The sequence below is a fragment of the Mustela nigripes genome, chromosome 2, assembly GCF_022355385.1.
Source record: "Mustela nigripes isolate SB6536 chromosome 2, MUSNIG.SB6536, whole genome shotgun sequence".
NCBI lineage: Eukaryota > Metazoa > Chordata > Mammalia > Carnivora > Mustelidae > Mustela > Mustela nigripes.
In genome coordinates, this window is record NC_081558.1 from 101,260,931 (window position 1) to 101,282,478 (window position 21,548).

The 21,548-nt window shown below is 36.7% G+C and overlaps 1 protein-coding gene across 9 annotated transcripts in view; it reads right to left on the minus strand.

The window, feature by feature from the left end:
• Positions 1-21,548, minus strand: part of LRCH3 (leucine rich repeats and calponin homology domain containing 3) — a 117,177-nt gene that overhangs the window by 65,394 nt on the left and 30,235 nt on the right. For all 9 annotated transcript variants that reach the window (XM_059391140.1, XM_059391137.1, XM_059391134.1 and 6 more), the window contains exon 2: positions 326-470. In XM_059391140.1, coding sequence (XP_059247123.1) covers positions 326-470 — 145 coding nt within the window. The remainder of the gene's footprint in view (positions 1-325; positions 471-21,548) is intronic.

Sequence of the window (21,548 nt, forward strand, 5' to 3'; positions counted from 1 at the left end):
GTACTTTCAGATCTATTCTCATTTGAGAAAGCTTATTTGAAAATGTAATTGAAGAATCACTACAAGACTACTGTAAGCCTATCAGGCCAATGACCCTTACAGTTTCTTAATTATTGCAAAGCTAAAGGCAAAGGGAGAAAACTAGAAGCACATAGGAAATATTGTTAATTCAGCCTAAGAATGAATATGAATAGATAATGTAAATTTCAGTGATACTGCAGATATGAATAGATAATGTAAATTTCAGTGAAAGGGAAGAGAGAACTGAAAATACCATATAAAACTAAAAATTAAAAAAAAATAAAGAAAGAAACAGCATCCTTACCTAATATTTAAGAATGTTAGAGCTTGTAAGTTTAGAATTGCCTCTGGTATATACCGAATACAATTTTGGTATAAGTTGAGATTCTCGAGAGAAACAAAATGACATGCTTCTATGGGAATCTCAGAGAGACGATTTCGTGACAGATCTGAAAGAAAAAATAAATTAAGTTTTAAGGTCAAACATTAGAACTCCAAAATGTTAGATAAATAAGCAGGTTTCATGATTGTCTGAATTCCCAAGTGTTTCCATCGTGAAGAATGGTCTAGAGTAAACATTCAAATATTTATTATTCAACTGAAAAAAAATTTTAACATACTCCTCTCCATCTTTTTGTTGGGAAATACTGATTCCTTCTCTGAGTACCCACATATACTTAAAAAATAAAACCAGTATTTTTTGTAAGTAACACAAATTCTAAGGCATATCTGTCCACAATTACACCAGAGATCATACTAAGTATCAAATATCCTAGGAAACAAATAGATCCTAAAAACCACCTTCCCAAAAGCATAGACAACATTCTGGGATTTAAAAAAAAAAAACAAAAAACTTAAAAAAACTTAAAAAAAAAAAACTGCCCCCCCCTTAAGATTTTTTTTATTTATTCATTTGAGAGAGACAGAGAATAAGCAAGAGCATGAGTAAAGGAGACAGTCAGAGGGAGAGGGAAAAGCACACTCCCTGCTAAGCTGGGTGCCTGACATGAGCCTCAAACCCAGGAACCCTGGATCATGATCTGAGCTGAAGGCAGATGGTTTGACTGACTGAGCGATCCAGGTGCCCCATTATACTGCCCCTTTCTTTATCATCAAAGATTATCAGGGTCATGTCAAAAGTAGTCAGGAACCATTCTGCTTCTAGGCCAAAGATGAGACAAATCTCAGCTTCAATGGAGACAATAATTACAAAGGACTCCAATGTATCACATACGTTGAATTATATTAGTTTATAATGACATCTAGCCCTTTCCCCCAAAAGATGATAGAGAACGCATTCATTATCTCATAAACTGATAAAGTAAGGGGAAAACATTTAACTTGCCTTTCCTCTATGAACTGTATCACTGAGTAACCAAACAGATAAAGTGTCTGTTAAGTGTTCGCCTTATAAATAAAAAATGATAGAATGTCACCATTTTGCAACCCTCAATGAATTAATGGATCTAGAATTGAGTATTAACAGTTTTTTTAATAATTTTTTTAAATTTTTAATTTATTTGACAGACAGAGATCACAAGAAGGCAGAGAGGCAGGCAGAGAGAGAGAGGAGGAAGCAGGCTCCCTGCAGAGCAGAGAGCCTGATGCGGGATTCAATCCCAGGACCCCAAGATCATGACCTGAGCTGAAGGCAAAGGCTTAACCCACTGAGCCACCCAGGCGCCCTATTAACAGCTTTTTTAAACAACAAGACAATCAGAAATTGTATGCCTCCCTCTGGAAGAATAGAAAATCACTTATGGTCTTGCCAGAGGGACAGAACCCACATCTACTGAAGCTTTTGCTAACTTCCAGGAAATGGAGAAGACAAAGGCATCTGCTGACATAAAGTCACTCTGTCATTATCCATTTAGAGCTAGTTAAATATACTGTGAGATTCACTTGCTTACCACTGTTTTCTCTCTTCTTCTGCCCTATCTCAAAGTCTCTGTTGGCAATTATTGGTGAGAATCATTTACTGAGAACATCTCCTAAATGGAGGACTTGTATTACTGTGTGTCCACAAATATCTTGCTTTCACCACAACATGTGAATAATACCTGCTTAGGTATAGGCACAGGTCCTTTCTTAGGAACGTGTAGATGTTATATTACTACCATCTAGCTTCCAGGGTCACATGGAGTAGTCTGGCACATATACGATGATTTTTTCCTTTGTAAACAGCTTATTTTTCTTGTCTCCCCACCATCCTCAACAGTTTAGTCTGGAACTCAGCAGGCTCTTTCAGTTTTTCTTCAAACCAGAGACATGTTTGCCTAGTATAGCTTTAGTTACTGCACCTCCTTCATTTGTTCTCTCTCCTTCCATAGAAACATATATCTATATCTATATCTGTATCTATACACCCACTGATTACCCCATTTGGCTATACTCTTCTACTCAATGTATCAGACCAGGAATTTGAGTCTCACCAATAATCACCCTTTCCACAAGTTAATATATAAAAAAGCTCCCCGCTTTTTGTTTTCTTTTACCCTATGATTAGAAGCACGTCTCTCTATTTCTCTTGAAAATCTAAGATAGTTTATTTTGTTTTGCCTGTTAAATCTGTCAATAGAACAGAAGTTTCTACTTCTGTTCTATTTCACTGAAATCACTTGTTCCAGATGCAATCCTTGTTCATCCTGTCTCTGGCTGCTGGTGTTCCTTTAAGTGAACTGTTTTCGTTTGCCATTCATGGCTTGCATCATCGTCATCTTGGAGCTCATCCTTCAAGCTGCTTGGGAGTCCCTTGAAAGGCAGTTAACACCAAAATTGTAGAAGCAACCTCTACAATGGGATGGAAGTAAGCTTTTACTCAAGTGCAGAGTTCATTCTGAGGACTCAAAAATTTTGATAATTGCCCCACAGGCTATTACCTCTTGTTTTCATTTGGATCACATTATATTCCCCAAACTCACATATTCCCTCTAGGCCCCTCCAGCCTACATGCCACAGAGCTGTTTCACTCTCAAGTGATAGTTAGTAACTGAAGTTGGGAAACAGATCACTATCTTGCCAAAATGCCTCCCCATATTGTATTCATTAGGAAAAAGTTTTAATGCCCTAGTTAACAAAGACCATCAAATACTTAAGACTAAAATTTTCCTATAAAATCACATTATAAATGGTTTCTTTCATACTAAATGCAGTAAGAATTCTTTTTTTTTTTTTTATCAATCCCTATTTAAATTTTATTACTATAATTTTAAAAGTTGAAGAAATGAGGAGTGCCTGTTTGGCTCAGTTGGAGGAACATGTGGCTCTTGATCTCGGGATCATGAGTTTGAGTCCCACATTGGGTGTAGAGATTACTTAAACAAATACATAAACTTAAAAAGTTGAAGAAATTAAAGAAATTAAATTCATTGTAAACTGCTCCTTATTTAAATTTAACCCTCCAAGATGACAGCTCCAGGCAACAGATTAAATTTAGGCAGGGATTACGCTGCCTAATTGATTTAAGCTTAAATTGAACCTTAAACATGATTTAAGCTCAGTCTGTTAAGCATCTGCCTTTGGCAGGTCCTGGCATCCAGCCCTGCATCAGGCTCCATGCTCAGCAGGAAATCTGCTGAGTCAGCTTCTACCTCCCTCCCCACTCAAATGCTCTCTCTCAAATAAATAAATAAATAAATCTTTAAATTACTTAAAATCCAGGAAAATGAAACAAATAACTTCCAACATTTTTTTTATCCCCATGTTAAGCAGGGAAAAAATAACAGCAAGATATATACTAGGCTTAGACGCATTTCAATAAATGAGTACTCCTTAATTTTTTAATATTTAGCAAATTTAAGATATAATCTATTTTTGAAACCAGAGTTTTGGATAAGGGTTCTTACAAGTTCTTCCACTTAAATTGTATTTTTATTTCAATTTGAGAAGACAAGTAGCTACTTCCTTATGTTAACTAAGTAATTTTTTACAGGCTATAAATCTATGATCATATTACAGAAAATACTGCAAAGTACTAACAGTTTATAAAAAATATTTTTTGTCACACTCCCTCAAGGAAGAAATAATTTTATAATCAAAGAAATGTGTTTTAAAAAGCCTTCATGGGTGCCTGGGTAGCTCAGTTGGTTAAGTCTGACTCTTGATTACAGTTCAGGTCATGATCTCATGGGTTGTGAAATCCAGCTCAGCAAGGAGTCTGCTTCAAGATTCTCTCCCTCTGCCCTTACACCCACTTGTGTGCTCTCTCACTCTCTCTCTCAAATAAATAAATAAATTTTTTAAAAAAGCCTTTAAGAAATAACCTTCAGTTTAAAAAACTATGGGTATGTAGTATTCTTAAAACTCTTTCTGGTTATAAAAGCAATGATGCTAACTTCATATGGAGAGAAGACTACATAAAACATATATGCATTCAAAGAAATAAAAATATTGCCAGTACCCTAGAAGCTCCAATGTAGCTGTTCTTGATCATAATCTTTTCCCTTGCCAAAAGAGAAACTAATCTACTGATTTTAGTGATAATCATTTCCTTGATAGTTTTAACACTTTATAATTTTTAGTACTAACTACCTATTGTTTTGGAGATCAGAAGTCAGAAATAAATCTCATTGGGTTAAAATAAAGGTGTGTTGGCAGGGCTACATTTCTTTTGGAGATTTAGGGGAGAATTTGTTTCCTTCTATTTTCATGTAAGGTATATCATGCAGTAGTTCCTTCATTTTCACTGTCTTCATAGTTCTCTTTTATATAAACATGCCACAGTTTATTTGCTTATCCTACTAATGATGAACACTTCAATTACACATTGATCTAGATGAATATCCAGGAGTGAAAATTCCGTAATAAGATGTAGGAATCTTCAGCTTCACAAGAGAATGACAAATGGTTTTCCAAAGTGGTTACACCTTGTGTAACTATTGTGTGGAAGACTTCTTGTGGCTTCACATCTTTTCCAATACTTGTTATTATGAGATGTCTTAATATGTTTATTTTGTTTTAAAGATTTTCATACAGTGGCATTTCATTGTGATTTTAATTTTCATTTCCTTTATTATTAATGAGGTACTACAGCTTTTCATTTGTTTATTGGCCATAGATTTCCTTTCTTATAAAGTCTTTTGATTTGTTGGAGATCTTTATAAATTCTGAATATGAAGCTGGTATCAATTATATCTGCTGCAAATCTCTTCCCTCACTTTGTGGTTTGAAGTTCCACACTCTTTGTGGTATCTCTGATGACAGTCTTTAATACAGTAAAATGTCTTATTAATGTTTTCCTTTATGGTTAGTGGTTTTTACAGTTTTAAAGGAAAATCTTCCCTTAAGTTTATAAAAAGATATATTCTTCTGAAAGTTTTATAGTTTGACCATCGCATTTACCATACCAGGTATTGTTTTTCTAGTATGATATGAAGTTAGGAGGCCAATTTCAATTTTTCCTACAGGGATATCCATTTATCCCAGTGACCACTAATGAAAAGATCATCTTCCCTCCTATTATTTGCCAATAACACCTTTGTCATATACCAGGTGTCTATATTTGTATGGGTCTTCTTGAAAGCTAATACACTGCACTATTGTCAGTATTACTCAATCTTAATTACTACAGCAGGATAATAATTCTTGCCATCTAGCAGAGTGATGTGTTCCTAAACTGCTAAGGTATTCCTACCTCATCGTTCTTCAAGTATTTCTTGGCTTTCTAGGTCCTCTGCATCTCCTTTTAAACTTCAGAATGGGCTTGTTTAATTTCATGAAAACACTTGCTGGAGATTGCAGTGAGTCAAATATCAATTTGAGAAGAAATAACACCTTTACAATATTGAATTTTTCAATCCACGAACATCTCCAATAATTAATAAAAGTCACCTTTAATTTACCTATTAATAAAGTTTTATAATTTTCCTCAGGAGGGTTTTACACATTGTTTACTTGCTTTATCCCCAGTTCTATTGAGATGATCATAAGATTTTTATCTTTACTTATATTAATGTTTTATAAGTATATTAGATTAGAAATATTTTCTAGTTTCCATTATGATTTCTGTCTTATTCTGTCAGAAATATATTCTTTAATTTCTGAACACGTAAGGACACTCTAATTACCTTTTTGTTGATTTCTAACAACTTTATTATAGTAAAAGAATACTCTTGGGGCACCTGGGTGGCTCAGTGGGTTAAAGCCTCTGCCTTCAGCTCAGGTCATGATCTCAGGGTCCTGGGATTGAGCCCCGCATCTGGCTCTCTGCTCAGCAGGGAGCCCGCTTCCTCCTCCCTCTGGCTGCCTCTCTGCCTTCTTGTAATCTCTGTCTGTCAAATAAATAAATAAAAATTTTAAAATGTTATGTTATTTCAATCCTTTGATGTTTATCTGCATTTTCTTTATGGATCAGCATATGGTCCATTTTAATAAATATTCTGTGTGAGTCTGAAAAGACTCCTTATGTTATTTCAATCCTTTGATATTTATCTGCATTTTCTTTATGGATCAGCATATGGTCCACTTTAATAAATATTCTGTGTGAGTCTGAAAAGAACGTGTACTCTACATTTCTACATTGCACATAGTATTTTAGTTAGGTCTATTAGGTCCTATTTGTTTGACTACATTGTTCAGGGCTCATCTTTACTTTTTGGGGGCAGTTTATTTATATCAATTGCTGACAAAGGTATATTACAGTCTTCTGTTACTATTACTATTGCTATCTTGTCTATTTCTCTCTGTAATTCTTTAGCCTCTTCTTTATATATTTTGGGATTTTTGTTACTGTGTTCCTATGAAATTTTAAACTATTAAATTTTTCTGATAAATCAAATTTTTATAATTCTTAAATTACTTTTTTTTAAGATTTTTTTTTTTATTTATTTGACAGAAAGAGAAACAGTGAAAAAGGGAACACAAGGAGGGAGAGTACGAGAGGGAGAAGCAGGCTTCCCCACGAGCAGGGAGCCTGATGTGGAGTTTGATCTCAGGATCCTGGGATCATGACCTGAGCCAAACATAGACACTTAACTGACTAAGCCACCCAGGTGCCCCTTTAAATTACCTCTTTTATTTCTAGTATTGTTCTTTGCTTTGAAATTTCTTCATTTGGTTGGTTTGGGGGACTGATTTTAATGTGACTCCCATTAAAATCAGTCCCCCAAACCAACCTGTTCATGCCCTTGTATAACAACCCCTCCAACTGAGTATGGGTGGGACTTCATAAGTAGCCGATATACATTTGACCCTTGAACAATGTGGGTGAGTTAGGAGTGCCATCCCCCAACACAGCTGAAAACTGGGTATAACTTTTGACTCCCTCAAAACTGAACTCCTAATACTCTACTGTTGATCAGAAGCCTTACCAACAGCAGAAACGGTCAATTAACATACACCTTGTATGTTATATGTATTATATACTGTATTCTCACTATAAAGTAATCTAGAAGAAAGAAAATGTTTAGAATATCTTATGGAAAATATATTTATAGTACCATACTATAAAAAATCTGCATGTAAGTGGACCCGAGCAGTGCAAACCTATATTGTTAAAAAATCAACTTAGACTTGTCTTTAACCAAAGATTGCAAAGAAAATGTATGTCATTCCTGTGGTTATAACTATCTGTTTCTCTCTGTTGCAGCTTTGAAGAGTCAAGCTATCATGAATTTTACCCCTGAAAGGAAATAAATTCTGCCAACAACCTGAAGAGGCTGGAAGCAGACCCTTCCCTAGTCAAGCCTCTTGATGAAAACGCAGCCCCTGTCAACACCTTGATTGGAACCCTGCTGCAGACCTAGCTAAGCTGTGCCTGGACACCTGATCAGACTCCTGATCCAAAGGAACCATTAAGCTCTTTAACTGCTAAATTTATGATAGTTTGTTAAAGCACAGGGAACAATATAGTTAATTTATCTATAGAATATCTTTCAACACTTCTCAATCATGTTTTGAATGTGTCTCTTATAAACAGCATATAGATTTTGCTTTCTTTTTATTGCCCAACAATCTTTATCTTTCAACTGAAACACTCTATATTTAACATAATTACCCAGTGTATTTGTATTTTTAAAGCAGTCATGTTATTTCTAGCTCTTTGATTATCTATGCTCTTTTCTTTATTGCTAAAATCTAAATTATGTTCAAAACAGTGAGGTACTCAGCTAGAACACAGACTCAGTTTCCAATTTTTTTAATTACTCAAGTTCAAACTAGTGGAATATGGATATAGAATTTAACTACATTTGACTTATTGACTAATTAATGTAGGAAAATATCATTTACAGGCAGTGTCCTGAGTCCTGTATATAAACCAAATGCTTCAAAAGACCTCATGTTTTTCTGAAGAGGGAAAAAGATTTCTCAGCTTTGAGAACTATCTTTACACAATAATGCCAAAGAAATGCTATATATTTGCAAATATATCAGTTTTCCAGTATTTTCTATCTCATGATGGAAATGCTTTTGCCTATTCAGTTCTTTAGGACAGAATTCTGGAATCACTTTTTTCTAATCTAAACCTATCAACAAACACTATCAGTTTATTGGTCCAAATGTATCTTGAACCCATTCATTTCTCTTTATCTCCTCTGTCACTGCTTAATCTAAGATTCAAATAAAACAACACATGGAAAATTATTTCATAAACTATAAAACACAAAAAGGGCACACATAAAGTGAGCTTCCTAGGGTTGAGAGCAATACAACAAAAACAAGTAACAAAACTCCCCAAATTATATGGAATTGTGCAAGGTCAAAGTGCAATATAAAAATTTATGATCTTTGGTCACCAAAATGAAGCAATATTGCATTCAGTATACCCTACTTCTAAAAGACAAAAATGCAGAAAACATTTACTTAATGATTTACATTAAAATGTTTAAAACAATTTTCTTATCTTTCAGTGAGGTTAAATAAGCACAAAGGTTAGTGTATCTTTTTGTTACTGGAGTAAGCTTTTGATTTCACACATACTCACAAAACTAGTTATTGTCACACAAACCTCCTAAGTTTCCAACTCTGTGTCTGTGTAATCAATCTTAGCTTGTTTTCTAGACTGCTAATTCAATTGAGATTTGCCAAGTACTACAAAAAGCCACAAACTGGATAATAAACAACTTTGCAATTAAGTTATTAAGTTACTCCTATGTATCATATCCTCCATGTGGCCTTGGTCTTTCACTAGCCATTATCTTTTCTTCTAATGCTAGTGACATGAGCCAACAACTGTACCACTCTTTGGCACAGACCTTGGATGTATTATTCAGTTGAGCAAAGCATAAAAAACCCATTTTGGCCTGATAAAAATATGAGAAAAGTTTTGGCTAAAGGATAAATCATGAAGTCTCAATAACTAAACTAAATAAATAACTAAACTAATGTTCAATAAAAAAGTTCTAGCATATTATGTTTGTAATAAAATGCCCAATTATTTTCCATATTTATGAAAGTCTTACCCTCAATGTCAAATTCAACTCAGAGATACTGCTGAGTTTTAAAATAATATGTTAGTTAAAGAAAAAAGCCTAAAAAAATAGTAAAAAGCATCCTAAATATTAATGGAAGGGGTGTATAAGAATCTAGATTCATACACCAAATATTTAATGAGTCTCTTACGTTATAAGGGTAGGAACTACGTCTGCTTTGTTCGACTCCGTACAATTGGCACTCAGTAGTTCCACTGCACATAGTATGGAGCTCAATAAAATATTCGTTCAAAAAATGAGCAAATAAATGGATAAAACAAAAACTGTCAACTCAGAAACGAGTAAGAATCCTGTCCTCCCTTATCCTTAGAGCTTCAGCTACAGTAAGACTGTAACATGACTAACATAGCTAAGAAAGGCCAAATCACAACTTTATCTTCCTTAATTTTTTTGTTGTTTTAAGAAGTATTACATAACCTGGATTGAAAATAACTTACTTCTTTTTTTTTTTTTTTTAAAGATTTTATTTATTTACTTGACAGAGAATCACAAGTAGACGGAGAGGCAGGTAGAGAGAGAGAGGGAAGCAGGCTCCCTGCTGAGCAGAGAGCCCGATACGGGACTTGATCCCAGGACCCTGGGATCATGACCTGAGCCGAAGGCAGCGGCTTAACCCATTGAGCCACCCAGGCGCCGGAAAATAACTTACTTCTAAACAAGTACTTGGGGGTGCCAGGGTGGCTCAGTGGGTTAAAGCCTCTGCCTTCAGCTCAGGTCATGATCCCAGGGGTCCTGGGATCGAGCCCCGCATCGGGCTCTCTGCTCATTGGGGAGCCTGCTTCCCCTTCTCTCTCTTTCTGCCTGCCTCTCTGCCTACTTGTAATCTCTGTCTGTCAAATAAACAAATAAAATCTTTTAAAAAATAAATAAATAAACAAGTACTTACATAAAATGAATCAAATTCAACTTTACAGGGAAAAACTGTTATGTCTATCAAACTATAGATAAGCATCTTAGATTTATTTATTTGAGAGAGAAAGACAGAGAGAGAGACAGACAGATAGTGGGGGGAGGGGCAAAGGAAGAGGGAGAGAAATTGTGGAACAGACTCCCAGCTGATTGTGGAGCCTGACATGGGACTCAATCCCAGGACCCCAAGATCATGACCTGAGTTGAAATCAAGAGTCGGATACCTAGTTGCCCCAAATATTTTATAATTTTTTAAAAAGGCTGAAATAGGTTACAGCTGTAAAAGACTGCTTTAGGTATATAAAATAATAACACTGGACCTTTGTTTCATTTTCAAATATAAAATTTTTTAACTTATGATATTCCCTTTCTTTCTATTTATAAAAAATTACATGCACACTGATTTATAGTCCTATTTGCTACATGGATGCAGATTTTCATCTTATTTAAAGGGTTATAATCCATTATGAGCCAGATTTGATTATGAGAACCCCTGTATCTTTTTGATATGCCATCTTCATTTTTTTACTTTTGTTTTTGTTTTTAAGATTTTATTTATTTGACAGACAGAGATCACAAGTAGGCAGAGAGGGGCGCCTGGGTGGCTCAGTGGGTTAAGCCGCTGCCTTCGGCTCAGGTCATGATCTCAGGGTCCTGGGATCGAGTCCCGCATCAGGCTCTCTGCTCAGCAGGGAGCCTGCTTCCTCCTCTCTCCCTCTGCCTGCCTCTCTGCCTACTTGTAATCTCTCTCTGTCAAATAAATAAATAAAATCTTTAAAAAAAAAAAAAAAAAACAAGTAGGCAGAGAGAGGAGGAAGCAGGCACCCCACTGAGCAGAGAGCTCGATGGGGGGCTAGATCCCAGGGCCCTGGGACCATGACCTGAGCCGAAGGCAGAGGCTTTAATCCACTGAGCCACCCAGGTGCCCCCCATCTTCATTTTTTTGAGCATTTCCTCATATTCTAACACAACAAGATATTCCAGGTTTATCTTGTAAGCGTCCATGTCCCAGTTCTGCAATCAGCGATTTCTCTTTCACCCTTGTGTAACAAACTTCTGTGGCAAGTTACATTTGGAGGATGGGGGTAGGAGACAGAAGGGAAAGCCTCCAACCCCTAGGAAAGTTACAGAATAAAGTTACAGAATAAATGGTTGTTGGGGTTTTTTGTAAGCCACTAAGCTTTATAGTGGTCGGTTACACAGCAATAACCAAGAAAACAGAAATTGGTACCTGGAACTGAAGTGTGCTCTAACAAAAACTTAGAACACCTGGTGTTGGCTTAAAAGAAGGCATCAGGGGGGCACCTGGGTGGCTCAGTGGGTTAAAGCCTCTGCCTTTGGCTCAGGTCATTATCCCAGGGCTAGGATCAGGCCTAGGATCAGGGCTCTGTGCTCAGTGGGAAGCCTGTTTCCTCCTCTCTCTCTCTCTCTGCCTGCCTCTCTGCCTACTTGTGATCTCTGTCTGTCAAATAAATGAATAAAATCTTAAAAAAAAAAAAAAGAAAGAAAGAAAGAGAAAGAAGGCATCAAGAAGTGGCCCTAAGGGCCTCGCAGAGCATGTTAGTGATGCAGGAAGGGCAATGAAAAAAATGCTACTGAAGACTGGAGAAAAGGGCACCCTAGTTCTGTCCCAGCATAACAATTCTCGCAGAACAATTAAAGAAACTAGAACCTGCCGTAATTTGGTAGGTAGAAAGGGTACCTAATGGGTTTAAATCACCATAAATACATGTGGCTATCTCTAGTGAAACACATTAGAGTTAAGAAATATATGACAACAAGCGCGCCTGGGGGTGGCTCAGTGGTTAAGCATCTGCCTTTGGCTCAGGTCATGATTTCTGGGTCCTAGGATCGAGTCCTGCATTGCGTTCCTTGCTCAGATGGGAGCCTGCTTCTGCCTCTCCCCCTGCTTGTGCTCTCTTGCTCTCTCTCTCTCAAATGAATAAATAAAATCTTAAAAAAAAAAAAAAAGAAATATATGACAACAAAGTATTATTAAATCTTAATGAGAAAGGATGTACATATATTTACAACACACATATAAATATATTCCTGCAATTTACTAATTACCCTCCCTTATTTTTAGAAATATATTACACATTTTTCCTTTTCAAAAATAATGTAGAGAAAGCAAAAAACATTAACCAACTTAAAAGATCCTTTTTGCTCGCATAGTAAAAGAACATGAATTTCTGGGACGCCTGGGTGGCTCAGTTGGTTGGACGACTGCCTTCGGCTCAGGTCATGATCCCGGAGTCCCAGGATTGAGTCCCGCATAAGGCTCCCAGCTCCATGAGGAGTCTGCTTCGCTCTCTGACCTTCTCCTCACTCATGCTCTCTCTCACTGTCTCTCTCAAATAAATAAATAAAATCTTAAAAAAAAAAAAAAAAAGAACATGAATTTCTGCCTAGAATGGATTTCAGTTTCACATAGTATTAGAAAACAAACTCAATTATTTAGTCTATAAAGACCACCCCTAACTGTAACTGAATTCTTATAATACAGTGTACCCCTGAACAACTTGGGTTTGAACTGTGCAGGTCCACAAATGTGGAGATTTTTTTTACAAATGTAGAAAATGTATCTCCTCTTATGATTTCAACATTTTCTATCCCCTAGATTTATTGTAAAAATACTGTATATAATACACATAACATATAAAATATGTGTTAATACATTTATATTATCAGTAAGACCTTCCATCAACAGTAGAGGATTAGTAGTTAAATACTGCAGGGAGTCAAAAGTTAGACATAGATTTTCAATTGTACTGGGGGTCAGTTTTCTTAACCTCCATGTCGTTCAAGGGCCAACTGTATTTGCTTCCATCTTGAAATAGTGTTTATCACATACTATGCCAATAAAAGTTTTCAAAGCCAGGGGCGCCTGGGTGGCTCAGTGGGTTAAAGCCTCTGCCTTCAGCTCGGGTCATGATCTCAGGGTCCTGGGATTGAGCCCGCATGGGGCTCTCTGCTCAGCAGGGAGCCTGCTTCCCCCCCACCCCGCCTGCCTCTCTGCCTACTTGTGATCTCTCTCTGTCAAATAAATAAATAAAATCTTAAAAAAAAAAAAAAGTTATCAAAACCATACCCAGAGGGGTGCCTGGGTGGCTCCGTGCGTTAATAAGCCTCTGCATTCGGCTCAGGTCATGATCTCAGGGTCCTGGGATTGAGCTCTGCATCAGGCTCTCTGCTCAGCAGGGAGCCTGCTTCCCCCCCTCTCTCTGCCTGCCTCTCTGCCTACATGTGATTTCTCTGTTAAATAAATAAATAAAATCTTAAAAAAAAAAAAAAACCATATCCAGAAACAATAAAATTTAGAGAAACACTATTATCTTAAATGAGACATAATCTAGTCAGATTTTAGTCCTAGTTCTACCATTTTTTTTTTACCATCTTAATCTCTAGAACATCTCTGAATCTCTTACTCTACACTTTCACTGAGATGCTTTCAATTATTTTACCTTTTTTTGCAGGTAAGAAGTACTAAGAGGTACTTTCTCCCAAGTCTATCTTTTCCATTATCTGTTTAAGAAACTTATAATTTTATGAATTAGAAGTGGTTAATTCCTACTTTCAGGGGACAAACTTAGAGCCCAAAGACCTAACAGTAGTATGGTTCCTTAAACAACATTTATCTATTTTCCTCCCAGCTAATTTATTAACTTTTCATTAATGTAAAATGAGAATGTTTGAGACTATGAAAGTCACAAGATCCAGAAAAAAGAACATAATCATTTTACTAATATAGTATTTATTGCTCACTTCTGATAAGATAGCAAAAAAGAAAAATCCCTAATCTTTATAACACAAAAACTTGTTAATAACTTAAATCTCTTAAAAGAAAACAATTATAAACATCTAAGTGGTATTTCAAACGTTTAATTCAACAAATTCTTTTTCTCTTCTTAGGAATCTGCTCAGTGTTGCTCCTTCTTTCAAACTGTTACAATTGCCGTTCTCCACAGAGGACAACTCCTAAGACAGCCCAAAGCCCCACACAACCTTGTTTTTTCTCAGACCAGTGTCCGACTTCTATACTAAACTGCCTGGGATCATTTCCTTTGACCAACCAGATCTAATTCAATCTCTCTTCTGACCCTCCGTTTTTCTTCCTATTCTCATGTAAGCTATCAGAAGAAATAATGTGATGGTGTATCTGTTAATAGGGCCACTTATTTGAATCACAAAGTAAGCTAAATTCAGTTGAATCAATTAATACAAATATCTTGAACTTAAACTTAAGTTTTCCATATCATGACAGATCAGCTTGAACCTACTCATCTATAAAGAACTTTTTCAAGTGTTTCTAGCTCTTATGCATGAACAGGTTACCTAAAGCATACAGGCGAAAAAGGGGAATGCCTGGGTGGCTCAGTGGGTTAGTAGGTGGTTTCTTCAATAAATTTTTTTTTTAAAAGATCTTATTCATTTATTTAACAGAGAGCGAGCACATGCAGGGAGAGCATCAGAGGCAGAGGGAGAGGGAGAAGCAGACTATCCACTGAGCAGGGAGCCTGATGTGGGGCTATATCCCAGGACCCCGGGACCATGACCCAGCTGAAGGCAGATGCTTAACTGACTGAGCCATCCAGGCATCCCTCAAATAAATAAATAAATCTTAAAAAAAAAAAAAAAAAAAAAAAAAAAAAAAAAAAAAAAAAAAAAAAAAAAAAAAAAAAAAAAAAAGCACATAGGGAAAATGGACCAAGGAGTATCTTTCCCAAACTTCTCTTTTTAAAAAGATGCTTTGGGGATATCTGGGGGGCTCAGTGGATTAAGTGTCTGTCTGCCTTCCCCTCAGGTCATGATCCTGGGACCCTGGAATCCAGCAGAGGCTCCCTGCACAGTGGGGAGCCTGCTTCTTTCTCTTCCTCTCCCCTCTGCTCACTCTCCCCTCTGCTCACATTCTGTCTCTCTCAAATAAATAAATAAATAAAATCTAAAAAAATTAGATGTTTTGGCCATTGTGTACTGCTTATTAGCATACACACATACAGTAAGACATTTTTTAGGGTGTTTGCTTAGTTCACAATGTTCCTAATTCATCTCATTCACAGGGGCTGGCTCCCTCCTTTCCAGAATTATATAGACCAGTCATTCTTAATCCTAAAAACATTCTCAAAGGAAGTCACTGAATTTTGGGATCTCGTCAATCTCTATACCCTGGTAACTCCTGTCCCTCCTTCAAGAGCTATCTCAAACATAATTTCCTTATACCTTCCTTGACTTGTCTAGGCATTCAAAGGATTTTCTATTTGTTTCTATTTTCTGTTTCTATTACCCCACTACAGTAATCACCACACATGGTACTGTTAATTCTTCATTAGAATTTAAGTTCTTTGAGACAAAAAGCTTTGTGTCTTTTGCATCTAACACAACATCTAACTTATTAAAAGGTCAATTTTAATTGCTAGAAGTAAGGTAACTCAGCCTGCTAACATCAGTTATTTCATGCTGAACAAATCTCTACCTAGCTATTTCGTTTTTTATTAAAAACTGAAAAATTAATCTTTTCTAAATAAAAAAAATTTTACTTGGTAGGTAACTAGTTAATTTTTAAAATGTGGGCTCCATGATGGGATTTATAAGAAAGGATCTTTAGTAGAGGAAATGTAGGAGACATACCTACAGACAAGGTCAGATTCCAACCACATCACTACCAACCCTCTGCAACACAACTTAAAAATGAATGGATTATCGGGTAAGAGATCAATATTCCAGATATATTATTTTTAAAAATCCTAAAACTCAACAACAAAACAACAACACAATTAAAAAATTGGGCAAAGGAGTCAAACAGAAGATACAAGAGCGGCCAATAAGCACAAAACGAGACAGTCAACATCACTATTCATTAAAGAATTGCAAATCAGGTGCGCCTGGGTGACTCAGTGGGTTAAAGCCTCTGCCTTCAGCTCAGGTCATGATCCCAGGGTCCTGGGATGGAGCCCCATGTCGGGCTCTCTGCTCCGCAGGGAGCCTGCTTCCTCCCCTCTCTCTCTCTGCCTGCCTCTCTGCCTACTTGTGATTTCTCTCTCTCTGTCAAATAAATAAAATCTTTAAAAAAAAATAATTGCAAATCAAAACCAAAATGAGATTCCACTTCACATCAATTAGAATGGGTATTTTAAAAAAAATTTTTTATTTTTTATAAACATATAATATATTTTTATCCCCTGGGGTACAGGTACATGAATCACCAGGTTTACACACTTCACAGCACTCACCATAGCACATACCCTCCCCAATGTCCATAACCCCACCCCCTTTCCCCCAACCCCCCTCCCCCCAGTAACCCTCAGTTTGTTTTGTGAGATTAAGAGTCACTTATGGTTTGTCTCCCTCCCAATCCCATCTTGTTTCATTTATTCTTCTCCTACCCCCTTAACCCTCCCCCTTGCATCTCCATTTTCTCATATCAGGGAGATCATATGACAGTTGTCTTTCTCCGCTTGACTTATTTTACTAAGCATGATACCCCCTAGTTCCATCCACATCGTCACAAATGGCAAGATTTCATTTCTTTTGATGGCTGCATAGTATTCCATTGTGTATAACTATCACATCTTCTTTATCCATTCATCTGCTGATGGACATCTAGGTTCTTTCCATAGTTTGGCTATTGTGGACATTGCTGCTATAAACATTCGGGTGCATGTGCCCCTTTGGATCACTACGTTTGTATCTTTAGGGTAAATACCCAGTAGTGCAATTGCTGGGTCATAGGGTATTTCTATTTTCAACATTTTGAGGAACCTCCATGCTGTTTTCCAGAGTGGCTGCACCGGCTTGCATTCCCACCAACAGTGTAGGAGGGTTCCTCTTTCTCCGCATCCTCGCCAGCATCTGTCATTTCCTGACTTGTTAATTTTAGCCATCCTGACTGTTGTAAGGTGATATCTCATTGTGGTTTAATTTGTATTTCCCTGATGCCAAGTGATCTTGAGCACATTTTTATGTGTCTGTTGGCCATCTGGATGTCTTCTTTGCAGAAATGTCTGGTCATGATCTCTGCCCATTTCTTGATTGGATTATTTGTTCTTTGGTTGTTAAGTTTGCTAAGCTCTTAATAGATTTTGGACACTAGCCCTTTATCTGATATGTCGTTTGCAAATATCTTCTTCCATTCTGTCAGTTGTCTTTTGGTTTTGTTAACTGTTTCCTTTGCTGTGCAAAAGCTTTTGATCTTGATAAAATCCCAATAGTTCATTTTTGCCCTTGCTTCCCTTGCCTTTGGCGATGTTCCTAGGAAGATGTTGCTGCAGCTGAGGTCGAAGAGGTTGCTGCCTGTGTCTCCTCAAGGATTTTGATGGATTCCTTTCTCACACTGAGATCCTTCAACCATTTTGAGTCTATTTTCGTGTGTGGTGTAAGGAAATGGTCCAATTTCATTTTTCTGCACGTGGCTGTCCAATTTTCCCAACACCATTTATTGAAGAGATTGTCTTTTTTCCATTGGACATTCTTTCCTGCTTTGTCGAAGATTAGTTGACCATAGAGTTGAGGGTCTATTTCTGGGCTCTCTATTCTGTTCCATTGATCTATGTGTCTGTTTTTGTGCCAGTACCATGCTGTCTTGATGATGACAGCTTTGTAATAGAGCTTGAAGTCCGGAATTGTGATGCCACCAACTTTGGCTTTCTTTTTCAATATTCCTTTGGCTATTTGAGGTCTTTTCTGGTTCCATATAAATTTTAGGACTATTTGTTCCATTGCTTTGAAAAGGATGGATGGTACTTTGATAGGAATTGCATTAAATGTGTAGATTGCTTTAGGTAGCATAGACATTTTCACAATATTTATTCTTCTAATCCAGGAGCATGGAACATTTTTCCATTTCTTTGTGTCTTCCTCAATTTCTTTCATGAGTACTTTATAGTTTTCAGAGTATAGATTCTTTGCCTCTTTGGATAGGTTTATTCCTAGGTATCTTATGGTTTTGGGTGCAATTGTAAATGGGATTGACTCCTTAATTAGAATGGGTATTTTTTTTTTAAAAAAAAAGCTTGAAAATAACAAGTATTAATGAGGATGGGGTTAACTGTAACCCTTGTTCTTGCTGGTAAGAAGGCAAAATGATACATACAGCTGCTACAAAAACAATATGGTGGGGACGCCTGGGTGGCTCAGGTGGTTAGGCAGCTGCCTTAGGCTCAGGTCATGATTGGGATTGAGTCCCGCATCGGGATCCTTGCTCGGCGGGGAGCCTGCTTCTCCCTCTGCCTCTGCCTACCACTCTGTCTGCTGCCTGTGCTTGAACACACTCTCTCTAACAAACAAATAAATAAAATCTTAAAAAAAAAAAACAACAGTATGGTGGTTCTTCAAAAACTTAAACATAAAATTATCTAGCAATTACATTTCTGAGAACTATACCCCAAAGAACTAAAGGCAGGGACTCAAACAGGAATTTGCACACCAATATTTGTACCAGCATTATTCACAAGAGACAAAAGGTAGAAAAAACCCAAATATCCATTAAAGATGAATGGATAAACAAAATGCAGTAAATGCATGCAACAGAATAATATTCAGCATTAAAGAGGAATGAAATTCTGATACATGCTACAATGTAAATCAACCTTGAAAATATGTGCTAAGTGAAAAAGACTAGACACAAAAGGCCAAATAGTGTATTTCACTTATATGAGATACCTAGGACACTCAGACCCACAGAGACAGAAAAGTAGGGTGGTTACCACAGGCTGGGAGGGGAGGTAAGAGTTACTGTTTAACAGATACAGTTTCAGTTTGGGAAGATGAAAAAGTTCTAGAGATAGCTATAGTGGTGATGGTTGGAAAACAATGTGAATGTACTTAACTGTACCTTTTAAAAATAGTTAAGATGGTAATAAATTTTAGGTTATGTACATCTTACCACACTAACAGGTTGAATGTTTAGTACTCAAAGTAACAAAATCAATGTAATCTGCCTATATTTAAAAATCTACCTTAAAAATCTCTTTATAAAACCATGATCTTTTATAATAATGATATCTTACAACTCAGCAATAAACTAAATAATACAGAAATGACAGAAACACAAATTCCAAAATCCTTGAACATCAAATCTCAAAAGTTAGTCTCACAACTGTGTAAGAGAATGTCAGTTGTTTATTAACTTCTTTCCTTCCTAATTCCACTTCTCTTTCCCAGAGAGAAAAATGGCCAACATTTCATTGTATTCAGTTATGTAATTATGACAGAATTTATCTCTAAATCTTTAGAGTCAAGCCAGGATAACCTAAGTTCATTCTAGTCCAAACACAAATGAATGTTTTCAACAGTATGGCATTTATTAAGAAACGTTAGCAGTCAAAAGTTCTATGTTCTTCTAATAATTCCTTCAGGCCATCCCACGCAATGACATCATCCTTACCAGATAAAGCCCATTATGCAATACCCACATATACAGTACTATCACTTTCTATGAGAACAGTTGCTGTCATGAATGTTAAAAAGATTATGACAAATATTCTCTGTTAAGAGATTTTTAACGCTGAACAATGTAAACTTTAACATAATATAATAATAATATCCTTTAATAAGAAAAATTTCTAAAAAAATTCTAAAATACATATTCAAGATGAAATATAAGATCAAGTCCCTAAAGAATTATGTAAAAGTATTAATTTTAAATGTGATTTGATAACCATTGAACAAACCACAATGATACTGTGCATGGTGTTTCCCACAGACTAACAAATACCAAGGAGAAAAACCATACACAGTTGTCCATTAACTGAAGATACTGTGATACCTGATAAAAAGTTTGTTACACTTTTGAAAACTTCTTTTAAATTTGCCACATTAAAAAAAAAACACACACCCTATACTCAGGTATTTTTCCTTTGTTTTCAACTGCTATGTCATTCCCGTGAAAATTTTACTGAAAGATAATGCAATAAAAATCATTTTATTTTAACTATTAATAAAATTATGTAACCCAGGGAGGTCAGAAATGAGAATATTTTCTAATGTTTTTCATTCTAAAGTCACAATATTTGTATATAATTCTTGGGTTTTCTTTTCTTTTTTTAAGGTTTTATTTATTTATTTGACAAAGAGACAGCAAAAGAGGGAATACAAGCAGTGGGAGTGGAGGAAGGGAGAAGCAGGCTTCCCGCTGAGGCAGGAGCCTGATGCGGGGCTTGATCCCAGGAGGCTGGGATCATGACCTGAGCAGAAAGTAGACACCTAACGACTGAGCCACCCAGGCACCCCAGGTTTTCTTTTTTAAATTGTTTTTAACTTTTTATCAAAGGCAGTAAATTTATACAATTTTAAATGCTAAGTAGATTTCTGCTTCCAGTAAGAACAGATATATTGTTCCCTATTCCACCTGTTAAGTGCAAGTTAAACCGTGACCATTGTCTCTAACATAAACATAAGAAGACTCTAAAGGGTTAAAAGAAGGAACTTCAAGACCAAGGAACAACATAGTGATCAGTTCCCTGGGTTTTCTTTTTGCCTCATTTATCCTAGACTTGGAGTTGTTGTCTCCAAGTTGGCAACCCAAAAATATCCATGGGCAGAGACCCAAAAAAGAAGAAGCAGCAGCAAAAAGGTCCCAACAAAAGCCTGCTCTCTCTCTAGCCAAAGGACCATGAAAAGGGCAAATTAAACAATAACTGCCCTACTCCAGCCAAATACCTCAAAAAAATTGTGGTCTCACCCTCACCTATGCCAAAAAAGGCTGAGTGGGGTACCTAAATTTGATTTTCCAGCCTTGCAGGACTAGATAACTCAGGATTTCTGTGGCTCCTCCCCAGTCTCCACTGGTGTGGGCAAAGGTCTGGTAGGGAGCTAGGACTTTCACTCCTGCCAGAAGGTCATGTGGCCCCCCTCCCCACCATGCAGAGTCAGTGGAGACCACATGAACCTGGACATCCACCCCAACCCAGCAGTAATGAGGCACCCTCCAATTTGTACTGGTGTGATGTCAGAGGAGGACTAGTAGAGTCAGGACTTGGGCCACTGTCCAGGAGTTGGAGAGGCAGAAAGAAAAGACAAATGGCTTCTTCTAAGATTACCATTCCTTTTCAGAAAGTAAGGGCCATGAAGAAATCTCAGTTCCTCAGAGGAAAAAAAAGAGTGGGAAGTATATAGGGTATGTAGTTAAAATGTCAAGGACTGAAAATTTTTCAAAATCTCAACATGATGCTAATTTTAAGTGTTCTGCATTAG